The sequence below is a fragment of the Lacerta agilis genome, chromosome 14 (assembly GCF_009819535.1).
Source record: "Lacerta agilis isolate rLacAgi1 chromosome 14, rLacAgi1.pri, whole genome shotgun sequence".
Lineage (NCBI taxonomy): Eukaryota > Metazoa > Chordata > Lepidosauria > Squamata > Lacertidae > Lacerta > Lacerta agilis.
In genome coordinates this window covers 1445089-1465790 of record NC_046325.1, presented here as the reverse complement: position 1 = coordinate 1465790, position 20702 = coordinate 1445089, and the positions used below count along the sequence as shown (strand labels likewise).

Sequence of the window (20702 nt, the reverse complement as noted above, 5' to 3'; positions counted from 1 at the left end):
CTCCCACGCGTCACAGGCTCCCAAGGGGGCCTGGCCGTGTGGATGTTGGAGCCGGGGAGACGCCATCGGTGTTTGGGCAGAGGGCCGTATATGTGTGTGGACGACATTAAATGCTTGTTTGGATGCTATCTCGTCTGCCTTTTCTCCGCGTCGAGAGCGAGAACTTCACAGCCCCATAGAGCTTTGACGTTGGGGGGGGGGAGTTTAGCGGGGAGATAAATAGCGCTTAAAAGTGTATACCGCCATTCGAACTCAGGGCTCGAATGGGCAACAGGGGCAATGGGCAGTCAAGTATTGCTGTATTTTTCACTCCATAAGACACACTTTTTCCTGCCTAAAAAGGAATGGGGGAAGTCCGCGTCTATGGAGCGGAGGGATGTCTCTGCCGCCGGACCCATGGCTCCAGGGGGGGCAGAGGAGGAACAAACAGCGTCACGGCGGCTCTCCCCCCCCCCACTTGCTTCAAAGCAGCCAGGGAGAGGAGCTCCGCTTGCTTGACGCTGTGCGCGGCTCCTCCTCTTGCTCCGGAGTGCTCGCAGCGTCACCTGCATATGCTATAATATTTTTTTCCTTGTTTTCCTGCTCTAAAGTGCGTCTCATGGTGCGATATTCATTTTGGTGGTGGTTTAATGATTTATATTCACCACAAGACCTCAGGGCGGATCACAAGAACAAATGGATAAGTGTTTCACATCCTCCGTAACTGGGAATTAGGGACCTTCGCTGGTGCAAGATGCAAGGAAGTTGCCCGGCTGGGGTGGGGGTGGGGGGATGTCACCTGTGGCCCTTATCCAAATGTGGGACCCCCGCCAGCCCCACGCCCTGTGCATCTCGTTTCTTCCCTTTCTAGACCACCTTTCCCCCAGAGCACAAGGCGTGGAATTCATACACGGTTCTCCCACTCATTAAATCCCCACAACAGCCCTGCGAGGTGGATTAGGCTGAGAGGCAGGGACTGCCAAAGGTCACACACCCTGTGAGCTTCATTGCCGAGGGGGGATTCGAACCCAGGTCTCTCCCAGGATACCACCCGGCACTCCAACCACTGCATCTCGCTGCCTGTGGGGAGAGTCAAAGATTGCCCCCTTGCTGGCTCAGGTGCCTTCCCAGGGTCTTGGCAGGGGTAAGGAATCTACCTAGCTCTGGCTCTCCGGGGATTCAAGCAGGGAGTCTCTCCCAGCCCTGCCTGGAGATGCCAACTGGGGCTTGAACCCGGGATCTTCTGCATGCAGGGGAGATGCTCTCCCACCAAGCTGCGGTTCCTTAAGATAAAGCCAAGATTCTAGTCCTCGTGGTTCCTTAAACAGGGACACGGGAATCTTGCCTGTGGTCCAGGGGTAGCCAACCCAAGGCCATGGGCCAGATGCGGCCCAATCACCTTCTCAATCCGGCCCGCAGACGGTCTGGGAATCAGCATGTTTTTACATGAGTAGAATGTGTGCTTTTATTTAAAATGCACCTCTGGGTTATTTGTGGGGCATAGGAATTTGCTCATTTTTTTTCTTCCAAAATATAGTCCGGCCCCCCCACATGGTCTGAGGGACGGTGGGCCGGCCCCCTGCTGAAAAAGGTTGCTGACCCCTGCTGTGGTCCATCTCACTCAGTACTGCTTAGTGACTGGCAGCAGCAACTCTTCAGGGTTTCAAGCAGCATTCTGCATGCCAGGCAGGGGTTCCAGCAGCCCTTCTTCCCCAAGAGCTCTTTGCCATAATGGCTGAACAGGCTCACAGGCCAGGATCGCCCCAAATCCTTGCATGTTGGGATCCTTGCATGAAGTTGTGGGCAACTTCCCTTTGGAATGGAGGAGGATGAGTGTGCTGGGCCAGTGGGGCCCCAATCCTGCTGCCACCGCAGGACCCGACATTAAATTGCCTCCATCTCTGTGGGCTTCGTTGGCTTATGTGGGCCCCATTGTGACTCCAGAAAGACCCTCCGTAGCCTCGGCTAATCCCAGTCGATATGCGGCGTGAGTCAGCTACCATAACGCTCTTTTTGCACAGCAAACCTCACATGCACAAGTAATTTCATTTGTGTGTGCAAAGTGACTTGAGGCCTAGAAACTTGGAGCCCCAACTGTGACCATTTCCTGCAAAGCCTTCATGCAGAGAGTAGGAAGGGGAGATACTATATAGTCTCAAACCCATATTGAGATGTTGGTTTCATAGTTTTTGACCTGGAATATATTTCGAATCGTGACGTGTGTTTGTGTGCTACGCAGAAATCTTGATGTGGGGGAAACCGTGAAGCCAGGCAGAGCCTCTGCATAGCTCCATCCTTATTTCAGACATCATGATATCTCGATATATCATGCTGTTTAGCAGGTCGTGTATCCCAACATTGCCCAGAGAGATGGCAGAGAGATGGAGGAAGGCGAGAGGAGCCTGCCTGAAGCACAAGGGGAAATCGGCTCAGGGGCAGACTTTGTGCTTCCCAATTTCCCTGGCACCAAACTGGCACACTCGCCTTCCGTTCTGTTGTTGCACCGCCCTCCCGGTGTGGCGCCCAGTGTGGCTGAACCGGCCCGCACATCCCTAAATCCGCCTCTGCCTGGCTAACACAAACACACACACCCCGTCCCGTTTCCCAGGAGAGACACGAAAGAAGGACCCTGACGCCGCTTGCTGTGGCACAACGGCCTTGTTTATTGGCTGCCCCGAGATGGGATGGCGGGGCAGAGGCTCCTCAGCTGCGCCACCAGGGCCTTTGCCCAGGAGGGGGTCCAGCCAGCCCTGGCCAGTGGGGGGAGGGGGTGTTGTGGAGATGCCCTCCAAGGAGAGGAGAGCGGGTGGTGTGGGTCTCTGGGGTGGGGCTGCAGGCCAGGCGCTGCTTTTACTTGGCCAGAGGGTGGCGGAATTTGCGGCCGGCAAACACGGCTTTGTCTCCCCAGCTGCTCCTCGATTCTGCAAGGAAGGGAGAAGGGAAGCAAGATCAGTGCGGGTCTGGAAAGCAAGACTCGGGAGGAACAGGGATGAGGAGATACAGGGCCCATCTCAGAGATCTCAAGGGCTGCTGCTGCTTAGGAGGTGGAGCAAGCTGGTTTTCTGCAGCTCCATAAGGGAGGACTCGAACTCATGGCGTCAAGTTACGAGAAAGGAGATTCTGACTAAACATCAGGAGACCCTTGGAAGATGATGGACTCTCCTCCCTTGGAGGTTTTTAAGGAGAGTTTGTCGCGTATTCTGGAGCTGTGATTCCTGTGATTTTGGGTTGGGCTGGATGACCCCTGGGGTACCCTTTCCAATTCCTACCATTCTACGATTCTGTGAGTTGCTGAACTGGAATGCCCACCCCACCCCCAGCAAGCCTGTGCGGGGAGAGAAGGGACCCCGAATCTCCTCACCTCATCAGCTGGTTGTACTTGGCCAGGCGCTCGGAGCGGCAGGGAGCTCCGGTCTTGATCTGCATAACGGCACCAAAGATATTGATGTATTGATTGGCAAAACATGCACCGTGCCCTTTCGGCGCATCGCTGAGGACGCCTTGCGAAGTTTAACACCCCACACAGTCCCACCCCACAGAATACACGAAGGAGCCCTGAATGGGGAAGCAGGCTGAGGAGGTAAAAGCGTCCTAAAACGGGGAGTGGGGTGGGACACAGGCGCCCCCCCTCCACCGGCTGATCCCCACCCTGGTCCTCTCACCTGCCCTGTGCAGAGACCCACGACCAGGTCGGCGATGAAGGTGTCCTCGGTCTCCCCGGAGCGGTGGCTCACCATCACCCCCCCAGCCGTTGCTCTGGGCCAGCTTGCAGCTGGGAAGGAAGGGAGGAAGGAGGAGACGGTTTGCGGGGTGTCCCGGGAGGAGATCCTGCCCCTCCCCAGAGGACGCCCTGCCTCCCCCGACACTCACGCCTGGATGGACTCGGTGACGGAGCCAATCTGGTTGACCTTGAGCAGGAGGCAGTTGCAGGCCTTCTTCTCCACGGCCTGCTGGATGCGCTTGGGGTTGGTCACTGTCAGGTCGTCGCCCACAATCTGGATCTGCACCTGCGTCAGGAACTTGGACCACGTCTCCCAGTCGTCCTGGTCAAAGGGGTCCTCGATGGAGACGACTGGGGAGGGGAGGGATGGCGTTACAGGCAGGCACCCCCCCCCAGTCACCTCTCTCCCCGCTCTGCCCCACGCCTCCTGCCCAGAGCCCTCAGGCTCACCTCCCGGATGGACAAGGCCTGGGGTCAGCCCAGCGGGGCCGGAGGAGTGAAGAGAGCGCCCTGGGCATGCACAGAGAGCCTGTCCCTCGCCACGGGTGTGGGAAGGGGTCCAGAAGAGGAGCGGGACGGCCTCTAAGAGCGCAATCTTAAGCGGGGAGTTCCGCAGAGTTACAAAATGAGATATTTCAGCAGGATTTTGCCCCCTGGGTTTTGTGGCACCCGGAAGCAACTTGGCCATCTCTCTCTCTCACACTCACTCACCAGGGTAGTTCTTGATGAAACTCTGGTAAAGCTCCCCAGCTTCTCGCCGGAGATGTAGCGGTTGGGGTCGTCGGGGGACTTGAAATCCAGGTCGTATTTGCCCTTGCGGAAGAACTCGGAGGCCGCCACGTCCATGCCAATGACCACTTTGTCCGGGTAGCCGGCCTTCTCGATGGCACTCTTGAGGAGCTCCAGGGCTGGCGGGGGGGGGGGCAGGAGGAGAGAGTGAGAAACTGGGGGCGCCCCAGTACCAAGAGCATCCTCTGCCCAGGGGAGAAAGCCCAGGAACAGAAGCCGAGCACAAGAGCCCTCTTGCTTCAGGGGGCTTCCGGCAACCGAGATCCAGAAGACTTAAGAACGTAAGGAGAGCCTGCAGGATCAGGCCAAAGGGGCCCCATCCGGTCCAGCATCCTGTCCTCACAGGGGCCAAATACCCCTAAGAACCGAGGAATCTAGATAGACTGCCTCTGCAGCTGGAGGTTCCATAAGAGCATAAGAAGAGCTTGGCTGCAGGATCAGGGGGCCAAAGGGGGCCCACCTAGCCCAGCCTCCTGTCCTCACAGGGGCCAAACAGATGCCCATTATGGGGGAACCCACAAGCATGGGAACACAAGAGCATCACTCCTGAGGTTTCCAGAAACTGGTATTCAGAAGCAGGGCCTCCTCTGGCTTTTTAGGCAGAGCCACGGTGGCTGGGAAGCCCTCAGTCGCCCTCTCCTCCTCCTCCTCCTCCTCCTCCTCCTCCTCCTCCTCATTTTGGAAATCCATCCCTGCCTCTGGCAGTCTAACTCCGCAAGAGGAGAGCTTTCTTTTCTCCCCACATTCACCTTCCTCGGATGCCACGAGAGAAGGAGGAAAACGATTCTCTCTGAGTAATTCCATCTTATCCGCTTATCTTTTAGTTGCAATTTTGGTTTTTAATATTGTTTTATAGATTCTAAATGCCGCATTGATTTGTTAATCACACGACTTGCTGTAATTGCGAGATTTGGCTCATTTTTTAGTTGCTGTTTTGTTAAGTTTTTTTTATAGATTGCAACTGTTTTATCGATTAATTTATATGATGCATTCACGATGTGCTATTACGTTATGGTATTTCTTGTTTGAAATGAGATTCATTTGAATGAAAGCAGCATAGAAACCCAATAAATCCAATCCAATCATCTTGTGGCCTCTCCCTCGCCTTTCCTCTAAACTGAAAAGCCCCCCAAATCTGCCCCCTTCCTTCACAGGCGAGTCTCTGCCCCCCCTCCCTCGACCTTTCGGGCTGCCTTTTTTCCCCCATGTCCCTTTTGAGGCGAGGCGACCAGAACCGCCCGCAGTATCCTGAATTCATCTGCCTGGGCCTTGAGCCGCGGGCTCCTTCCTGACCCTTGAGGGCGAGCCCGGCGGCATCTCCCCGCTGCCCTTTCCCCGGAGCTCCGGTTACAGCCGCCGAGCTAATTCCGGCCGCAGCGGTTTTTAAAGGGCGAGGGTGGCGTGAAACCCTAACCCCACTGCCTGCCACCTGCTAAAAGTAGCCTGCCTCCCCCTGCCCCCCGCCTCGCCCAAGGCGCTACCTTCATTGTTCTCCAGGATGTTGGGGGCGAAGCCGCCCTCGTCGCCCACGTTGGTGGCGTCCTTGCCGTACTTGCTCTTGATGACGGCCTTCAGGTTGTGGTAGACCTCGGCCCCGATCCGCATGGCCTCCTTGAAGTTGCTGGCGCCCACGGGCAGGATCATAAACTCCTGCATGGCCAGCTTGTTCCCGGCGTGGGAGCCTCCGTTGATCACGTTGAAGGCCTGGCGGGGGCAAGGGGGGGCAAGAGGAAGGGGTCAGGATCCGGAGGGGAAGACATCTCACAAGCTAAAGGGCAGAACTTGAAGGACTCTCTCTCTCTCTCTCTCTATCTATCTATCTATCTATCTATCTATCTATATGGCATAATTTCATTTCTCCTGCAAATATTTTTTGTATCATCATTTTTATTAGTTTTCAATTACAACAATCCAATAATAGCCTCATTATAACAATGCCAAATATAATACAGTTAGTAATACCAATCATTCAGACGACAAATTACCGTATTGGCCTGAATATAAGCCGCACTCCCCCCAAAAAAAAAATTCCGACCGTGAAAAGTTACAAGTGCGGCTTTAATTCGCGACCTTACAAAAAGGCGGGTGGGGTGGGCGCAGGTTCCTGGTCAAAGAACTCTTGCGACCCCCTTGATATGAGAAGTTGGGCTGCCCTGAGAGAGACCCTTCCTTCTCCGAAAGCAGGGGGGTGGGGGTGGGGACTCACTTGTGAAAAAATAAATAAATCTCTGATTATTTGCAAAGGGAACCTCTATCAGCTAAAACCTGATAATCCATTTCAAGCCGCACTGCATCTTTGCACTTCTATTATTATTATTATTATTATTATTATTATTATTATTATTATTATTATTATTATTATTATTATTATTATTATTTCATTAATATGCCACACTTCACCCAAGGATCACACTGATATTTTTTATCCTTTTTGCTACGTTTCCCCTTTGGTGTTGTTGATATATTAATCCAATCCAGCCCAATCGTCTGGGGAGCCTGCACTCCACCCCCTTGGCGCCAGACCCCCACCCCACCCCCCCTCGGACACTCACTGGCACGGGCAGGATGAGGTCCTTGTTGCCAGCCAGGTCTGCGATGTGTCGGTAGAGGGGGACGCCCTTCTCAGCTGCGCCCGCCTTGCAGACGGCGAGGGAGACGCCCAGGATGGCGTTGGCCCCAAACTTGGCTGTGGGGAGGAAAGATGGGGTGCTGGGTGAGGGGCTGCGGGGGAAGTCAGTGGGGCAGGGGGCGAGGCAGAAGAGGCCCCCACTTACATTTGTTCTCTGTCCCGTCCATCTCCAGCATCACCTTGTCGATCTTCTCCTGCTCCACAACGCTCAGCTTCTAAGAGAGGAGAGAGAAAAGGGATGTTTGTTTCCCGGGAACCCCGGTTCGAATCCAACCGAGGTTGAAAGTCTGATATGGAAACTCAAGAGAGTATTAAGGCGTGTGGGCCAAAATTTAAAAAGGGCCAAAGGTTAGCATGCCAGATAGAATCGAAGAGTTGGAAGACGGGGGAGCCCCCCACCCCAGGGGGTCATCTAGTCCAACCCCCTGCAATGCAGGAATCCCCGAGAGACCCCCCCTTCCCTGGGGATTTCCTTCCCCCCAACTGGCCTCTCCCTCTCAGGCGCCCACCAGTAAGAACCCCGTGAAACTGGGAATAAATGGGGATGGGGGGGGCGTGTTGCATCCGATAAAATGCCTTTGGGACAAGGGTTCAGGTTCTGTTGCTCATTTTCTTTTTCTCTTTTTTGTGTGTGTGTCACCACGTTTGGTGCACGTGCTGTATAGTTATGTGCTTTTTGAACTTTCAATAAAGATGTTAAGGGGGGAAATTTGCTCAGTGATGGGGGGGGTGTCCTGACTGCCTGGGGAGTCCATGGGGGCTCTTTGAACCAGCAAGGGCCTGGTCCTGGGGGGGAGGGGCTTTCAGGACTTTCTGTGGGGCTGTAGGAAAGGGCTTCTGCATCACCCCACCCCGAATCCTGGCTTCTCTCTCTCTGTGTTGCCTGCCTTGCAGGGGGTTGGGCTAGATGGCCCTTGGGGGTCCCTTCCAACTCCACAGTTTGGGGAACTGAGAGCCCAGTACTGCTCAGGGTGGAACCCCCCCCCCCGGCCAAAGTCCTGCCTGGGTCCCACCCTCTCCCTCCCTCTCACCTTCTCGATCAGGGCTGGTGCGATGGTTTTGTTGATGTGATCCACGGCTTTCAACACCCCTGCGGGCAGAACAGATGGGTGAGGGGACGGAGAGGTGACCCCACAGGAGCGCAAGGCACAAGCCCACTCCCTCCCACGCTACCCTAAACACGGGGCAGAATTGGGGCCAATGGGCAGAGGAAGAAAGGAAACGCTAAGGGGGGAGGCTTCAGGAGCTTGGAGCAGGCAGGTAGTTCTACGGTGGTGCGTCTGGAGAGGGTGCAATGGAACAGAGGAGCCAGGAACTGGGCTAGCACCTTAGAGACCAACTGAGTTTGTTCCTGGTATGAGCTTGCTACTGGAAAGAATTTTCGATTTTGTTTTGACTATGGCAGACCAACACGGCTACCCACCTGTAACAGGAACTGGGCTGTTTGGTCTGGCCAGCACTCCCCCCAACTCCGCATCTGGCCAGTTGCCCCAGGGAAGGCCCCCTCCCCAAGCAAGGGGGCACAGAGAGATGGCCTGCCCCTATCTGGAGGCAGGAAGCCCCCACCCTGTCCTTGAAGCCCGATCCTTCCAGCCCTTGCAGGCAGCAGCCGTCCAAAGCCCCTCATGGACATCAAGCCATTTGTAACCGTCCAGTGGCAGGGAGTTCCGCAGATCCACAGCACATCTTGTGTGCAGAGAAGAACTTAAGTGTCGGTGCCCCTTGGCCCCACTTCCCATCCTCCTAATCTTGATGTTCCCTGGGGCACTGACTCACACACCCCACTCCGTGAGCTGCCACGTCCTGGTGACCCCTCACCTTTGCCCAGGTACCTGCTCTTGTCCCCATCACGGAGTTCCAGGGCCTCGTAGATGCCGGTGGAGGCACCGCTGGGCACGGCAGCCCGGAAGTGACCTGGAGAGCAGGGCAGAGAGGAAAGAAGAGGGTCAGCTGGGCGCCAGACGCCCAGCACCCTCCCTGCCCTCCTTGGCTCCCTCCCCACAAGAGAACACACCCTGCCCCCTTGCCCGCTCTCCTGCCACACGACTCACCCTTGGCCGTCTGCAAGTCGACCTCCACTGTGGGGTTCCCCCGGGAGTCGAGGATCTCGCGAGCGTGGATGTGCTGGATAGACATGCCTGGGGTGGGAGAGAGGGAGGGCAGGGGGTGTCAGCGGATGTCAGCCAGGCCTCCTGCCTCCCAGCGCCCACTTCGCACTGGCAAAGGTTGGGGGGCTCAACTGCCACAGGGATGCTTTAACTGTGATTGGACTAGATGTCCCTCGTTGTCCCTTTCAATTCTATGATTCCACAATTCTATGAACCAGGAGGCTGGCCCAGCACCCTGTCCGCAAAGGGTCCAAATCCCCCAAAGAAGCTAGGAATCGAGATAGACTGCCTCTGGAGCTGGAGGTTCCACAAGAACATCCAAAGGTCCTGGGTCAAGCCAGAAGGGATCCAGTTCGGTCCAGCACCACAAGGGCCAACTAGATGCATATTAAGGGAAACCCAAAACCAGGATCCGAGTGCAAGAGGAACACTCTCCCCTCCTGGGGTTTCCAGCAAGTGGCATTCAGAAGCATCTCTGCCTCCGAGGACAGTGGAGGCAGAGCACAGACACCCTGGCTAGGAGCCCCCCCCCCGGCCCTCTCCTGCCCAGTTTCACAGATTCCCCTTCAGCCCAAGTGTGCAGCGAGGCCTCTCCCAAGCAGCGTGGAGCAGTGGTTAGAGGGCGAGAGAGACGTAAGTCCGATTCTCATCCGTGGGTGTCCTTGGGCGAGTCGCTCCCCCTCAGCGCAGCCTGCCTCGCAGGGGTGTTGGGATTCAAATGAAGCCGCTTGGAGCTCCTTGCAGGACCACGAGGGGGTACCAGTGCCATAGATGCGTTAATTGCAAAACGGGCAGTGCTTCAGCTGCGCCCTGAGAGCGCCAAGCCCACCGGCCAGGGACGCTCTTCCGCCACCCAGGGAGGGACCCAGTGCTGGCAGAGAGGGGGAAGGGAAGGACGGAGCAGCTGCCAGGATTAAAAATAGAAGTCGCCCCCCCCCCCCGCTCTTCTGGTAGCAGGGAAATGTCACTGGGCCTCTGGCTCAAGGCAGAAAAGAAGAGCAGCTGGTGCCTCAGGACTGGAGGCCTGGGGAGATGTGGGGCCCTTTCTGCACCCCAAAGAGACACACTCCCCTCCCAGGCCTCCTCCAGGGACCTCCAAAGCGGCGCCCCCACCCTCCCCAGGAAGGTAGCATTTCATGGGTCTGCCACATACGCCTTGATCTGCACTGCCAATAACCCCAAACGTGGAGAGAGTTTTTGCGGGGGACTCAGAAATTCTACGCAAAGGAGGGCTGCCCCCATTCCTTCGCAGAGAGACCGCGAGAGATTTGCCCCCTTGCAGGCAAGGTGCCCAGGACACCCGCTTGCTTGCCTCGGGGTCCCCCCCACCCCACCCCACGGCTCCTTTCCCCCACCCCACTCCAGAAGGGGCCCTCACTCGCTCACTTGCGTAGGGCTGGCTTGGGGGTCCTTGGCTGTAGCTGGGAGCTGCTGACAGTGCCCAGGCTGAGGGCTGACCCCCGCCTTTATACCCAGAGGTTGTGCAGCTCCGCCCCCCCAGAGCCCAGCTAGGGACTGTCAGCAAAAGCAGGCTGGACGGAGCAAAAGTCTGCGGCAGCTGGGACCGCTCAGTCGGTAGAGAATGAAACTCTGAATCTCAGGGTCATCCCTGGCCCCTTTGTGCACCCAGCAGCTGTGGGGCTGGGACCAATCCCACAGATCCAGGCTGGGCAGCAAGGACGGGGCCAAATGTCCCCAGAGAGACTCCCGGGATGCTGCTTTTTCTAGGCAGGAGGATGGAATGGCGCTGGGGCCTGGCGGGCCTTCCCTCAGCTTCGTCTGGTGGCCCAGCTGTGCCCCTAACTGGACAGGGGCAGCCTAACTTCTGCCTATGCTCTGGTAACCGCTAGGTTAGATTACATATGTGGGGCTGCCTCTGAAGACGGTTCAGAAACTTCAGCTGCTGCAGGGTTTTGCAGCCAGGTTGCTCACCGGGGCAAGAGGGTTTGATCCTATGACACCGACTGGCCCGACTGCACTGGCTCCCCGTTCAAAGTGCTGGTTTCGAGCTCTAAAGCCTTAAACCAGGCATGGCCACACTTGGCCCTCCAGTTGTTTTGAGACTACAATTCCCATCATCCCTGACCACTGGTCCTGCTAGTTAGGGGTGATGGGAGTTGTAGTCCCCAAGCAGCTGGAGGGCCAAGTTTGGCTATGCCTGCTCAGGAACGCAGTACCTCAAGGACGGCCTCTCCCCATAGGAACCCACTGGGAACCTGAGATCATCCGCTGAGGCCCTTCTCACGAGAACGGGGCCTTCTCCGCGGTGGCTCCCCATTTGTGGGATGCTCTCCCCGGGGAGGTCCACCTGTCGCCTTCATTATGCACCTTGAGACGCCAGGCAAAAACGTCCCTCTTCCCCCGTCTGTGGCCTTTTACATGAGGAGGGTGCTACTGCTTTGTTCCTTATTATGGTATGTATATTTGTGCTTTCATACTACAGACCCCCCTGTGATCCTTGGAGGACGACGGGCAGTATATGAATTTGATAAGGGAGAATAGTAATAACGGACCCAGTTCTGTTCCTGCGAGAACAGGAAATTTAACAAATAACAATATTAACAACCTTCCCCCCCCCCCCACACACACTTTGGGGCTTATCTGGAAGGCTGGACTTGTTTCAATCCTGCCATTCAGGGGGTTGGACTAGATGACCCTGGGGCTCACTTCCACCTCTCCAGCTCCATGACTCAATGAAGCTCACCTCCTCCGCCACCGCCTCCACTGCCTCCACCTCCTCCTCCTCCTCCTGCTCCTCCTCCTCCTCCTTCTCGTCCTTGTCCTGCTCCTGCTCCTTCTCCTCCCATGATCGACCTCTCCGCCTTTCCCGTGCACTGGTCGCACTGGTTGCACTGGTGGAACACCCTGCTGAAGACCTGGCGGCGGCCTCCCTCGCTCGTCCTCGAGGTGAACTGCACGGTGTTGATGGTGCACTCCTCCGAATCGCTGTTGACATCACTGTCCTCCATCCCGAATCAGCTGCCCCTCGCTTTTCGTGGGATCACAGAGGCTCACAATTCCTCCGCCCTCCTGTTCAGCCCCCCAAAAAAGCTGGATTAATTTTCAGGGCGCTTTTGTTTGTTTTACTCTATTCTGGTTTTGACTTGGCTGCTCCCTCTTTTCTGCCAACCGCTCTGAGGGCTTTCTTCCTACGTTACGGCCTAAACGGAAGAACAAATCAGTTGCACCCCTTTCCCTTTCAACGGAGGGGGAACCGAGGCAGGGAAAGAATGGCATTTCCGGTGGGCAATTGCTACCAAAGCCCAGCCTTCGCCAACCTTGTGCCCTCCAGATATAGGACTTGTAGTCCACAACATGCAAAGCCCAGCAGGATCCGGTCTGGTGCGTTGAGATTCCTGCATTGCAGGGGGTTGGACTAGATGACCGCCAGGGTCCCTTCCAAGTCTATGAATCTGGAGGCTGCCCGGTTGCTCTAACCCCTGAGCTCCACTGCCTCCAGAGCTCCACCTCCCCCAGCGGCATGGGATACTTGAGGGCCCCTCTTGTTCCTGCCACTTGCAGACGCTCCCTTGGCCCAGTTCCCTCTAATGTCTTGGCCTAAATTTAGAGGCTGCTAAAGGTCAAAGGGTCCATTCCAAGCAGCGGCTTAAAGGACGAGGTGAAACTTTAGCTGCTGCTCACCTTTCACAGGCCTGCCATGGGGTGGGGGGATCCCTTCTTCGGATCCAGGAGGAGAAGGAGGGATCCGCTTGGAGACCAAGCGTTTGGGGAGGGGGCTTCCTGTGAGGGCTCCAGGCAGAAATTCAACGGGTGGTGTCTGGTAAGGGCTGGGGACTCACTGGGCGAAAGGCACAGAAGCTCCGATGGACGAAAGCAGAGGGTTCGAGAAGTGTGGCTTAAGGAAAAGGAAACAAGGGATGGTCAGGAAGCAAGAGCCAGGGCCCTGTTCTAAGAGGGCAGGTTTTTCATAGATATTTCAAAAATAAGCACAATAAATATGTCGAAAAGATTGCCCTGTTACACCCAGTCCACGTTTGTAAGAACCCATACGCCCTTTGGAACTCCCCGCCTCTTGAGATCAGGCAGCCACCTTCCCCGTACTCTTTCCAGTGCCTGCTAAAAACGTTTTTTAATTTACTTATGAGATTTAGATGCCTCCCTTCATCATGAGATCTCAGGGTGGTTCGCAGAATAAAACCAAACTGTTTTAGACTATTCAACCCAGGTGTTTAGAAAGCCAAGAAGAGCTCTCATCTGTTTTGGTCCACTTTTGAAAGTCTAGACCAGGCATAGGCAACCTTCGGCTCTCCAGATGTTTTGGCCTACAACTCCCATGATCCCTAGCTAACAGGACCAGTGGTCAGGGATGATGGGAATTGTAGTCCAAAACATCTGGAGAGCCGAAGGTTGCCTATGCCTGGTCTAGACCATGGGTAGGCAAACTAAGGCCCGGGAGCCAGATGCGGCCCAATCGCCTTCTCAATCAGCGCGTTTTTACATGAGTAGAATGTGTCCTTTTATTGAAAATGTATCTCTGGGTTATTTGTGGGGCCTGCCTGGTGTTTTTACATGAGTAGAATGTGTGTTTTTATTTAAAATGCATCTCTGGGTTATTTGTGGGACCTGCCTAGTGTTTTGACACGAGTAGAATGTGTGCTTTTATTTAAAATGCATCTCTGGGTTATTTGTGGGGCCTGCCTGGTGTTTTTACATGAGTAGAATGTGTGCTTTTATTTAAAATGCATCTCTGGGTTATTTGTGGGGCCTGCCTGGTGTTTTTACATGAGTAGAATGTGTCCTTTTATTGAAAATGCATCTCTGGGTTATTTGTGGGGCCTGCCTGGTGTTTTTACACGAGTAGAATGTGTCCTTTTATTGAAAATGCATCTCTGGGTTATTTGTGGGGCCTGCCTGGTGTTTTACACGAGTAGAAGGTGTCCTTTTATTGAAAATGCATCTCTGGGTTATTTGTGGGGCCTGCCTGGTGTTTTTACACGAGTAGAATGTGTCCTTTTATTGAAAATGCATCTCTGGGTTATTTGTGGGGCCTGCCTGGTGTTTTTACATGAGTAGAATGTGTGCTTTTATTTAAAATGCATCTCTGGGTTATTTGTGGGGCCTGCCTGGTGTTTTTACACGAGTAGAATGTGTCCTTTTATTGAAAATGCATCTCTGGGTTATTTGTGGGGCCTGCCTGGTGTTTTTACACGAGTAGAATGTGTCCTTTTATTGAAAATGCATCTCTGGGTTATTTGTGGGGCCTGCCTGGTGTTTTTACACGAGTAGAATGTGTCCTTTTATTTAAAATGCATCTCTGGGTTATTTGTGGGGCCTGCCTGGTGTTTTTACACGAGTAGAATGTGTCCTTTTATTGAAAATGCATCTCTGGGTTATTTGTGGGGCCTGCCTGGTGTTTTTACACGAGTAGAATGTGTCCTTTTATTGAAAATGCATCTCTGGGTTATTTGTGGGGCCTGCCTGGTGTTTTTACACGAGTAGAATGTGTCCTTTTATTGAAAATGCATCTCTGGGTTATTTGTGGGGCCTGCCTGGTGTTTTTACATGAGTAGAATGTGTGCTTTTATTGAAAATGCATCTCTGGGTTATTTGTGGGGCCTGCCTGGTGTTTTTACACGAGTAGAATGTGTCCTTTTATTGAAAATGCATCTCTGGGTTATTTGTGGGGCCTGCCTGGTGTTTTTACACGAGTAGAATGTGTCCTTTTATTGAAAATGCATCTCTGGGTTATTTGTGGGGCCTGCCTGGTGTTTTTACATGAGTAGAATGTGTGCTTTTATTTAAAATGCATCTCTGGGTTATTTGTGGGGCCTGCCTGGTGTTTTTACACGAGTAGAATGTGTCCTTTTATTGAAAATGCATCTCTGGGTTATTTGTGGGGCCTGCCTGGTGTTTTTACACGAGTAGAATGTGTCCTTTTATTGAAAATGCATCTCTGGGTTATTTGTGGGGCCTGCCTGGTGTTTTTACATGAGTAGAATGTGTCCTTTTATTGAAAATGCATCTCTGGGTTATTTGTGGGGCCTGCCTGGTGTTTTTACATGAGTAGAATGTGTCCTTTTATTGAAAATGCATCTCTGGGTTATTTGTGGGGCCTGCCTGGTGTTTTTACATGAGTAGAATGTGTCCTTTTATTTAAAATGCATCTCTGGGTTATTTGTGGGGCCTGCCTGGTGTTTTTACATGAGTAGTATGTGTGCTTTTATTTAAAATGCATCTCTGGGTTATTTGTGGGGCCTGCCTGGTGTTTTTACATGAGCAGAATGTGTGCTTTTATTTAAAATGCATCTCTGGGTTATTTGTGGGGCCTGCTTGGTGTTTTTACATGAGTAGAATGTGTGCTTTTATTGAAAATGCACCTCTGGGTTATTTGTGGGGCATAGGAATTTGTTCATTCCCCCCCAAAAAAATATAGTCCAGCCCCCCACAAGGTCTGGGGGGCAGTGGTCCAGCCCCCTGCTGAAGAAGTTTGCTAACCCCTGGTCTAGACATTATTTCTGCCAGTTTCTCCTACTGGTAAACTTAACTCTTTTGTAAACCGCTTTGAGGGTTTGGATGCTCTTGTTTCTTTCCCCCGCTTTTTGCAACCAAGCCTTTTTCGAAATGAACAAATATTCTTCCTAGCCTGCCCGGGTGGTGGATCTGTGTTCCGGAGTTGCCCTGGTGGACGATGAGCTTCCCAGGGACCCCAGACAAGCGGGCAGCTGGGAAGCGGGACTCTCTCTGTGTGTGTGGATTTCTCTGACCTTGGCACGGCCTCCAAGCGGGTCTGGGAAGCTCCGTCAGGCAAAGGTCACCAGGGTGAGGTTTCCTGGCATGTCTCAGGACCGCCGGCATGGGGTTTCACGGGAGAGGGTTGCAAGGAGCCCAGATATGGAGCGAGGGTGGGTGGGCATGCTGAAGGGCAGCTGCGGTGCCATCTAGCGGGCCTGACTTAGACACGCCGGGCATTTCACGGAAGCATAGAGTCAGGGAAATGTAGAGTTGGAAGGGAACCCCAGGGGTCATCCAGCCCAACCCGCTGCAGTGCAGGAATCTCAACTAAAGTATCCCTGGCAGGCAGCCATCTGACCTCTGCTTAGAAACCTCCAAGGAAGGAGAGTCCAAAGTCATATAATCATATAATTGTAGGGTTAGAAGGGCTCCAGTGGTCATCTAGTCCAGTGTTTTTCAACCTTTTTTGGGCAAAGGCACACTTGTTTCATGAAAAAAATCACGAGGCACACCACCATTAGAAAATGTTAAAAAATTTAACTCTGTGCCTATATTGACTATATATAAAGTAATTTTTCAATTTTTCCCACGGCACACCAGGCAACATCTCGCGGCACACTAGTGTGCCGCGGAACAGTGGTTGAAAAACACTGATCTAGTCCAACCCTGAAATGCAGGGGCATTTGACCTCTGCTTAAAAGCCTCCAAGGAAGAGGAGTTTATTACTCTGCACACGAAGATGGGAGAGAGAGAGAGAGAGAGAGAGAGAGAGAGAGAGAGAGAGAGAAACATATATAACTGATAACATTTTTATGAATTACGGCAATTTTAGCCTTCTTGCTTAATGTTTTTAAATATTAGAACGTGGCATCAGACACTGCTTTCATTTTAAACTGTTGCTCTCGTAATGCCCGGTAAACCGTTAGCTGTCTTTATGGTATTTATGGAACTATTTATTTCCTAAAAATTATGCAATGGGAAATAAAAACACCCCGAAGCGGTTTACGAAAAAAGGATAAAACCATAAAATTATCAGTAAGAAGACTGGACAAACTATGGAAGACTTCTGAAAAGTTAAAATAGCGATAGGCTAAAAAAGCGACAAAAACTCGCACCAGCTCCTGAAATATCAGGACAGGCTTGTCTAAATGAGTATTTTTAGAGACGTGAAGGCGCATTCCTGGTCTCAAGAGGCGGGGAGTTCCAGAGTGCAGGGGCCGCCACACTAAAATACTGAGTTTTTACAAAAGCAGAAATGGGTATTATGTGGTCCCTGTGACGGGGCCAGCATACCTGTTTTTGGATACGCATAGAGAGCCCTGCACAAGCAGACAGGGTTCGATAAGTGGGTGCAACCCCACTGCAGAGTTATTTGCTGTTTGGGTATGATCCTTGGTGCCAGGACTGTATCTCCTCATATGAAGCCCCTGAGACCCTCATCTGGGGGCTCTACTTTGTGTCTGGGGGGGGGGGGGGGGCCAAGAGAACAGCGGGGCCTTCTCCGTGGTGGTTCCCTGTTTGTGGCACATTCATTACATATCTTTAGGCGCCAGGCAAATCTGCTGAACCGCCCAGAGAGCTTTAGATGGAGGGCAGTATAGAAACCTCATAAGTAAAATAAAATAAATAGAAATATTCCTTTTTAACCAGGCATTTGACTTTTAACAATCTATGGCTTTTTAGAAGTGGGTGGGTTTTAATGTATGTATGTGGGAATTTTTGGTTTAAGTCGCTTTTGAGTTGCCCTGGGCAAAATAAAGCAGTTAACACATTTAACAACAACAACAACAACAACAATGTATATTCCGGCGTATAAGACGACCGGGCGTATAAGACGACCCCCAACTTTTCCAGTTAAAATATAGAGTTTGAGATATACTCGACCGCAGATTCTCCACCCAGCATATAAAATGACCTCCAAATTTTGAGAAGATTTTCCTGGATTAAAAAGTAGTCTTATACGCCAGAATATACAGTAATAATAATGGCAGGCTGGCCAAGGAAGCTGTGGAATCAAAGAGCGGTCCCAATGTGGCTATCCCAGGCAAAAATATATAAAAGAAAGATTCACCCCAGCCTTTGGCATGACTTAGCTTGCAGCTGTTCAATTTGCTATTTTAAAAAAATCAGAATTTGGGGGGGTCCTTCTTAAATGTGGACACATTTTTAAACAGCCAGTAGTAATTGCAGTCCAGTTTGATGAAGGGCCAACCTATAAATGTTTTAATCCAATAAAGAAAAATCTGCTCACCTTTTCCTGAAATATTGTCTCCTCCACAAATATATATATATATATATATATATATATATATATATATATATATATATATATATATATATATATATAATCACTGAAGAGATACAGGGTTTATGGTGCAGCTGACAAAGAGAGAGGGAGAGAGAGATGAGGTTATTATGGGTAGGGTTTAATAATAAAATTATTATTATTATTATTATTACGACTACATTTTGTGAGGAGGGAAAAGGGGGTCTCTTTTAAGAAATACAGAAGTGTCCCCCTATCCCATCATTAACATGCAGAGGAGGTGGTGGTGGAGAACTGCATCTGTTGGATTTCCTCCTCTCCAGCTGCTGTTCAAATGGGGCGCCAGTCACTTGGGGGTGAATGATGGACTGACTGACTGACTGATCGATGGCATTGACACCCCAATTTCTCTCTCACTCTGAGGAGCTCCAGGTGGCAGGTACCTGGTTCCTCCACCTTTCTGCTCCCTTAGTCCCCACAACAGCCCTGCGAGGCGGGCTGGGCAGAGAGAGGCAGCAGGGCTGCCCTTAAGAGGCCACCCTCCCCTCCGGCCATCATGGCCTCTGAGGGGAGGGACAAGCTCTGAGTCCTCCCTTATTTCCCACAACAACCCTGCAAGGTAGGCCAGGCCAGGAGAGGCTGTGGCTGCCATTCGAGGTCACCGGGGGGGCTACATGGCCCCTCAATGGGGGGACTCAAACCCTGGTCTCTCTGAGGTATTTGTCCACCCCTCTGCCCACTGGGCCGGCCACCCTCTGCCCCTCTCAGGAATACCCACAATCCCCTGGGCCTCAATCACCAATCTGCTTTTTTTCATATAAAACCTCCTGCTGGGATATATATATATATATAGGCAAAGAGTTCAAATCCGACCAAATATGCAATCCCCCCCCTCCCATAACAGCCCCCTTCCCCTCGCTTGCCTCTCCTGCAACCAATTACCCACAATTCCCCGGGGCAAAGGAACCACAGCCCTCACTGAAGGCAGGCTTTGCCTCAGCCGCAAGGCCCCGTTGCCATGGCAACCACCCTCCACAGTCTCTTCCTCACCCCACCCCCCCAGAAAACCTACCCCAATTTTTCTTTATTTTAAAAAGCCCACTACATAGTACTATGGTTTTACACCTATCTATCTATCTAGGCAGTACTAGCGTTCCTGGGGGGACGCATACCCCTAAACATTTTCTGAATCTTTGTACAGGTAGCCTACTTTTGTCTGTTTGCTGTATTTATTTCCCCCCGATTGGAACTATAAAATGGTGATTTTCTTCAGTCAAAATGAGAGTACCTCTAAACATTTTTTTAAAGGGGAAAAAACACTGTATATAGGGGTGTTTTACTGCTTCCAAAAAATAGCGGACAAGCAGGGGGGGGGTTAAATTAAATTAAATATTTTCTTACAAACATTTTAACATGTATTAAAATACCATTTCATCAAAAAGCTTTTGAATTAAAAAATGTCCACTATTTTGTGGGGAGAAAATAGTGAACATAATGTGAAAAAGTGGACTGTCCACTCAAATACTGGACACCTGGCAACCCTATTTACACTGTTGCCCTCGTCGAGACTTAATAATCACCGCCATAATTTTATTTTTTACAGCCTGTCCATCTGGCTGGGTTTTCCCCAGACGCTCTGGGCAGCCAACCAGCATCGATAAAGGAAAATATACATTTATGCCCTTGTCGGAATAGAACCCACAATCCAGAATGGGCCGGAGGGAGCATCCTTTTGGTGCGCTGGACTCCTGCCAGACTCTCTCTGTGGGGCTTCCCTTGGGCTCAAGGCAGAAGCCCAGTCGGGGCAGGATCCAAATTTAATAAATAACAACACCACCCCCCCACCCTCAGAGATCTGCAGACCCTCCCAGCGTCCTGATTTTCCTGGAATTACAGAAGCCGTGCCCGTTTCTGATTTGAACCCGCAATGTCCCGCTTTTCCTCTTCCTCAGAGAATACCATATTTTTCGCTCCATAGGGCACACCAGACCATAGGGTGCACCTCATTTTTAGAGGAAACAAGATAAAAAAAATTTTTCTGGTTTTCCTCCTCTAAAAGCCCTGTTTTTTTGAGGATCAGCTAAAAGTTTTGCAGCTTTTTTGCAAAGGGGGAAAAGCAAAGAGGCAAAGCTCCGTTTTATGGGGTTCAACTCACATTTCTGCAGCTTCTAAAGGAAAGGGAGCCTTTTCTACAGTTTCCAGACAGATAATCTAATCAGCCAGTCACATGTCGCTGGGGAAACAAACAACCTCCCTCTGCAGCACATTCAACAAAGGAGGCCTGGGCTGAAAGGGAGCTGGGACTCTTATCTCTCTCCCGATCTCTTGCTGATCAGCTGCTGAGCGGGGTCCTTTCAACACCCCCTTTTCTCTTTGTAAAATAAAAAGCACGATCCTCTTTTTGCCCCTGGGAAATTCAGCTCCAGGGACCACCATTCGCTCCATAAGATGCACAGATATGGAAAAAAGTGTGTCTTATGGAGCGAAAAATACGGTAATTAAAAGTGGCTGGTGCAA

The 20702-nt window shown here is 52.0% G+C and overlaps 1 protein-coding gene across 1 annotated transcript; it reads right to left on the bottom strand.

Annotated features, from left to right (window-relative positions):
* Positions 1–2618: 2618 nt before the first annotated feature.
* Positions 2619–10698, bottom strand: ENO3 (enolase 3). The gene is given in 14 exon segments (XM_033169108.1): positions 2619–2900; positions 3341–3399; positions 3642–3722; positions 3724–3751; positions 3850–4051; positions 4412–4450; positions 4453–4608; positions 5971–6193; positions 7042–7175; positions 7264–7333; positions 8150–8208; positions 8937–9032; positions 9170–9256; positions 10613–10698. Coding segments are annotated over 13 exon segments (1491 nt in total). The 5' UTR covers positions 9255–9256; positions 10613–10698; the 3' UTR covers positions 2619–2641.
* Between the last annotated feature and the right edge of the window lie 10004 nt (positions 10699–20702).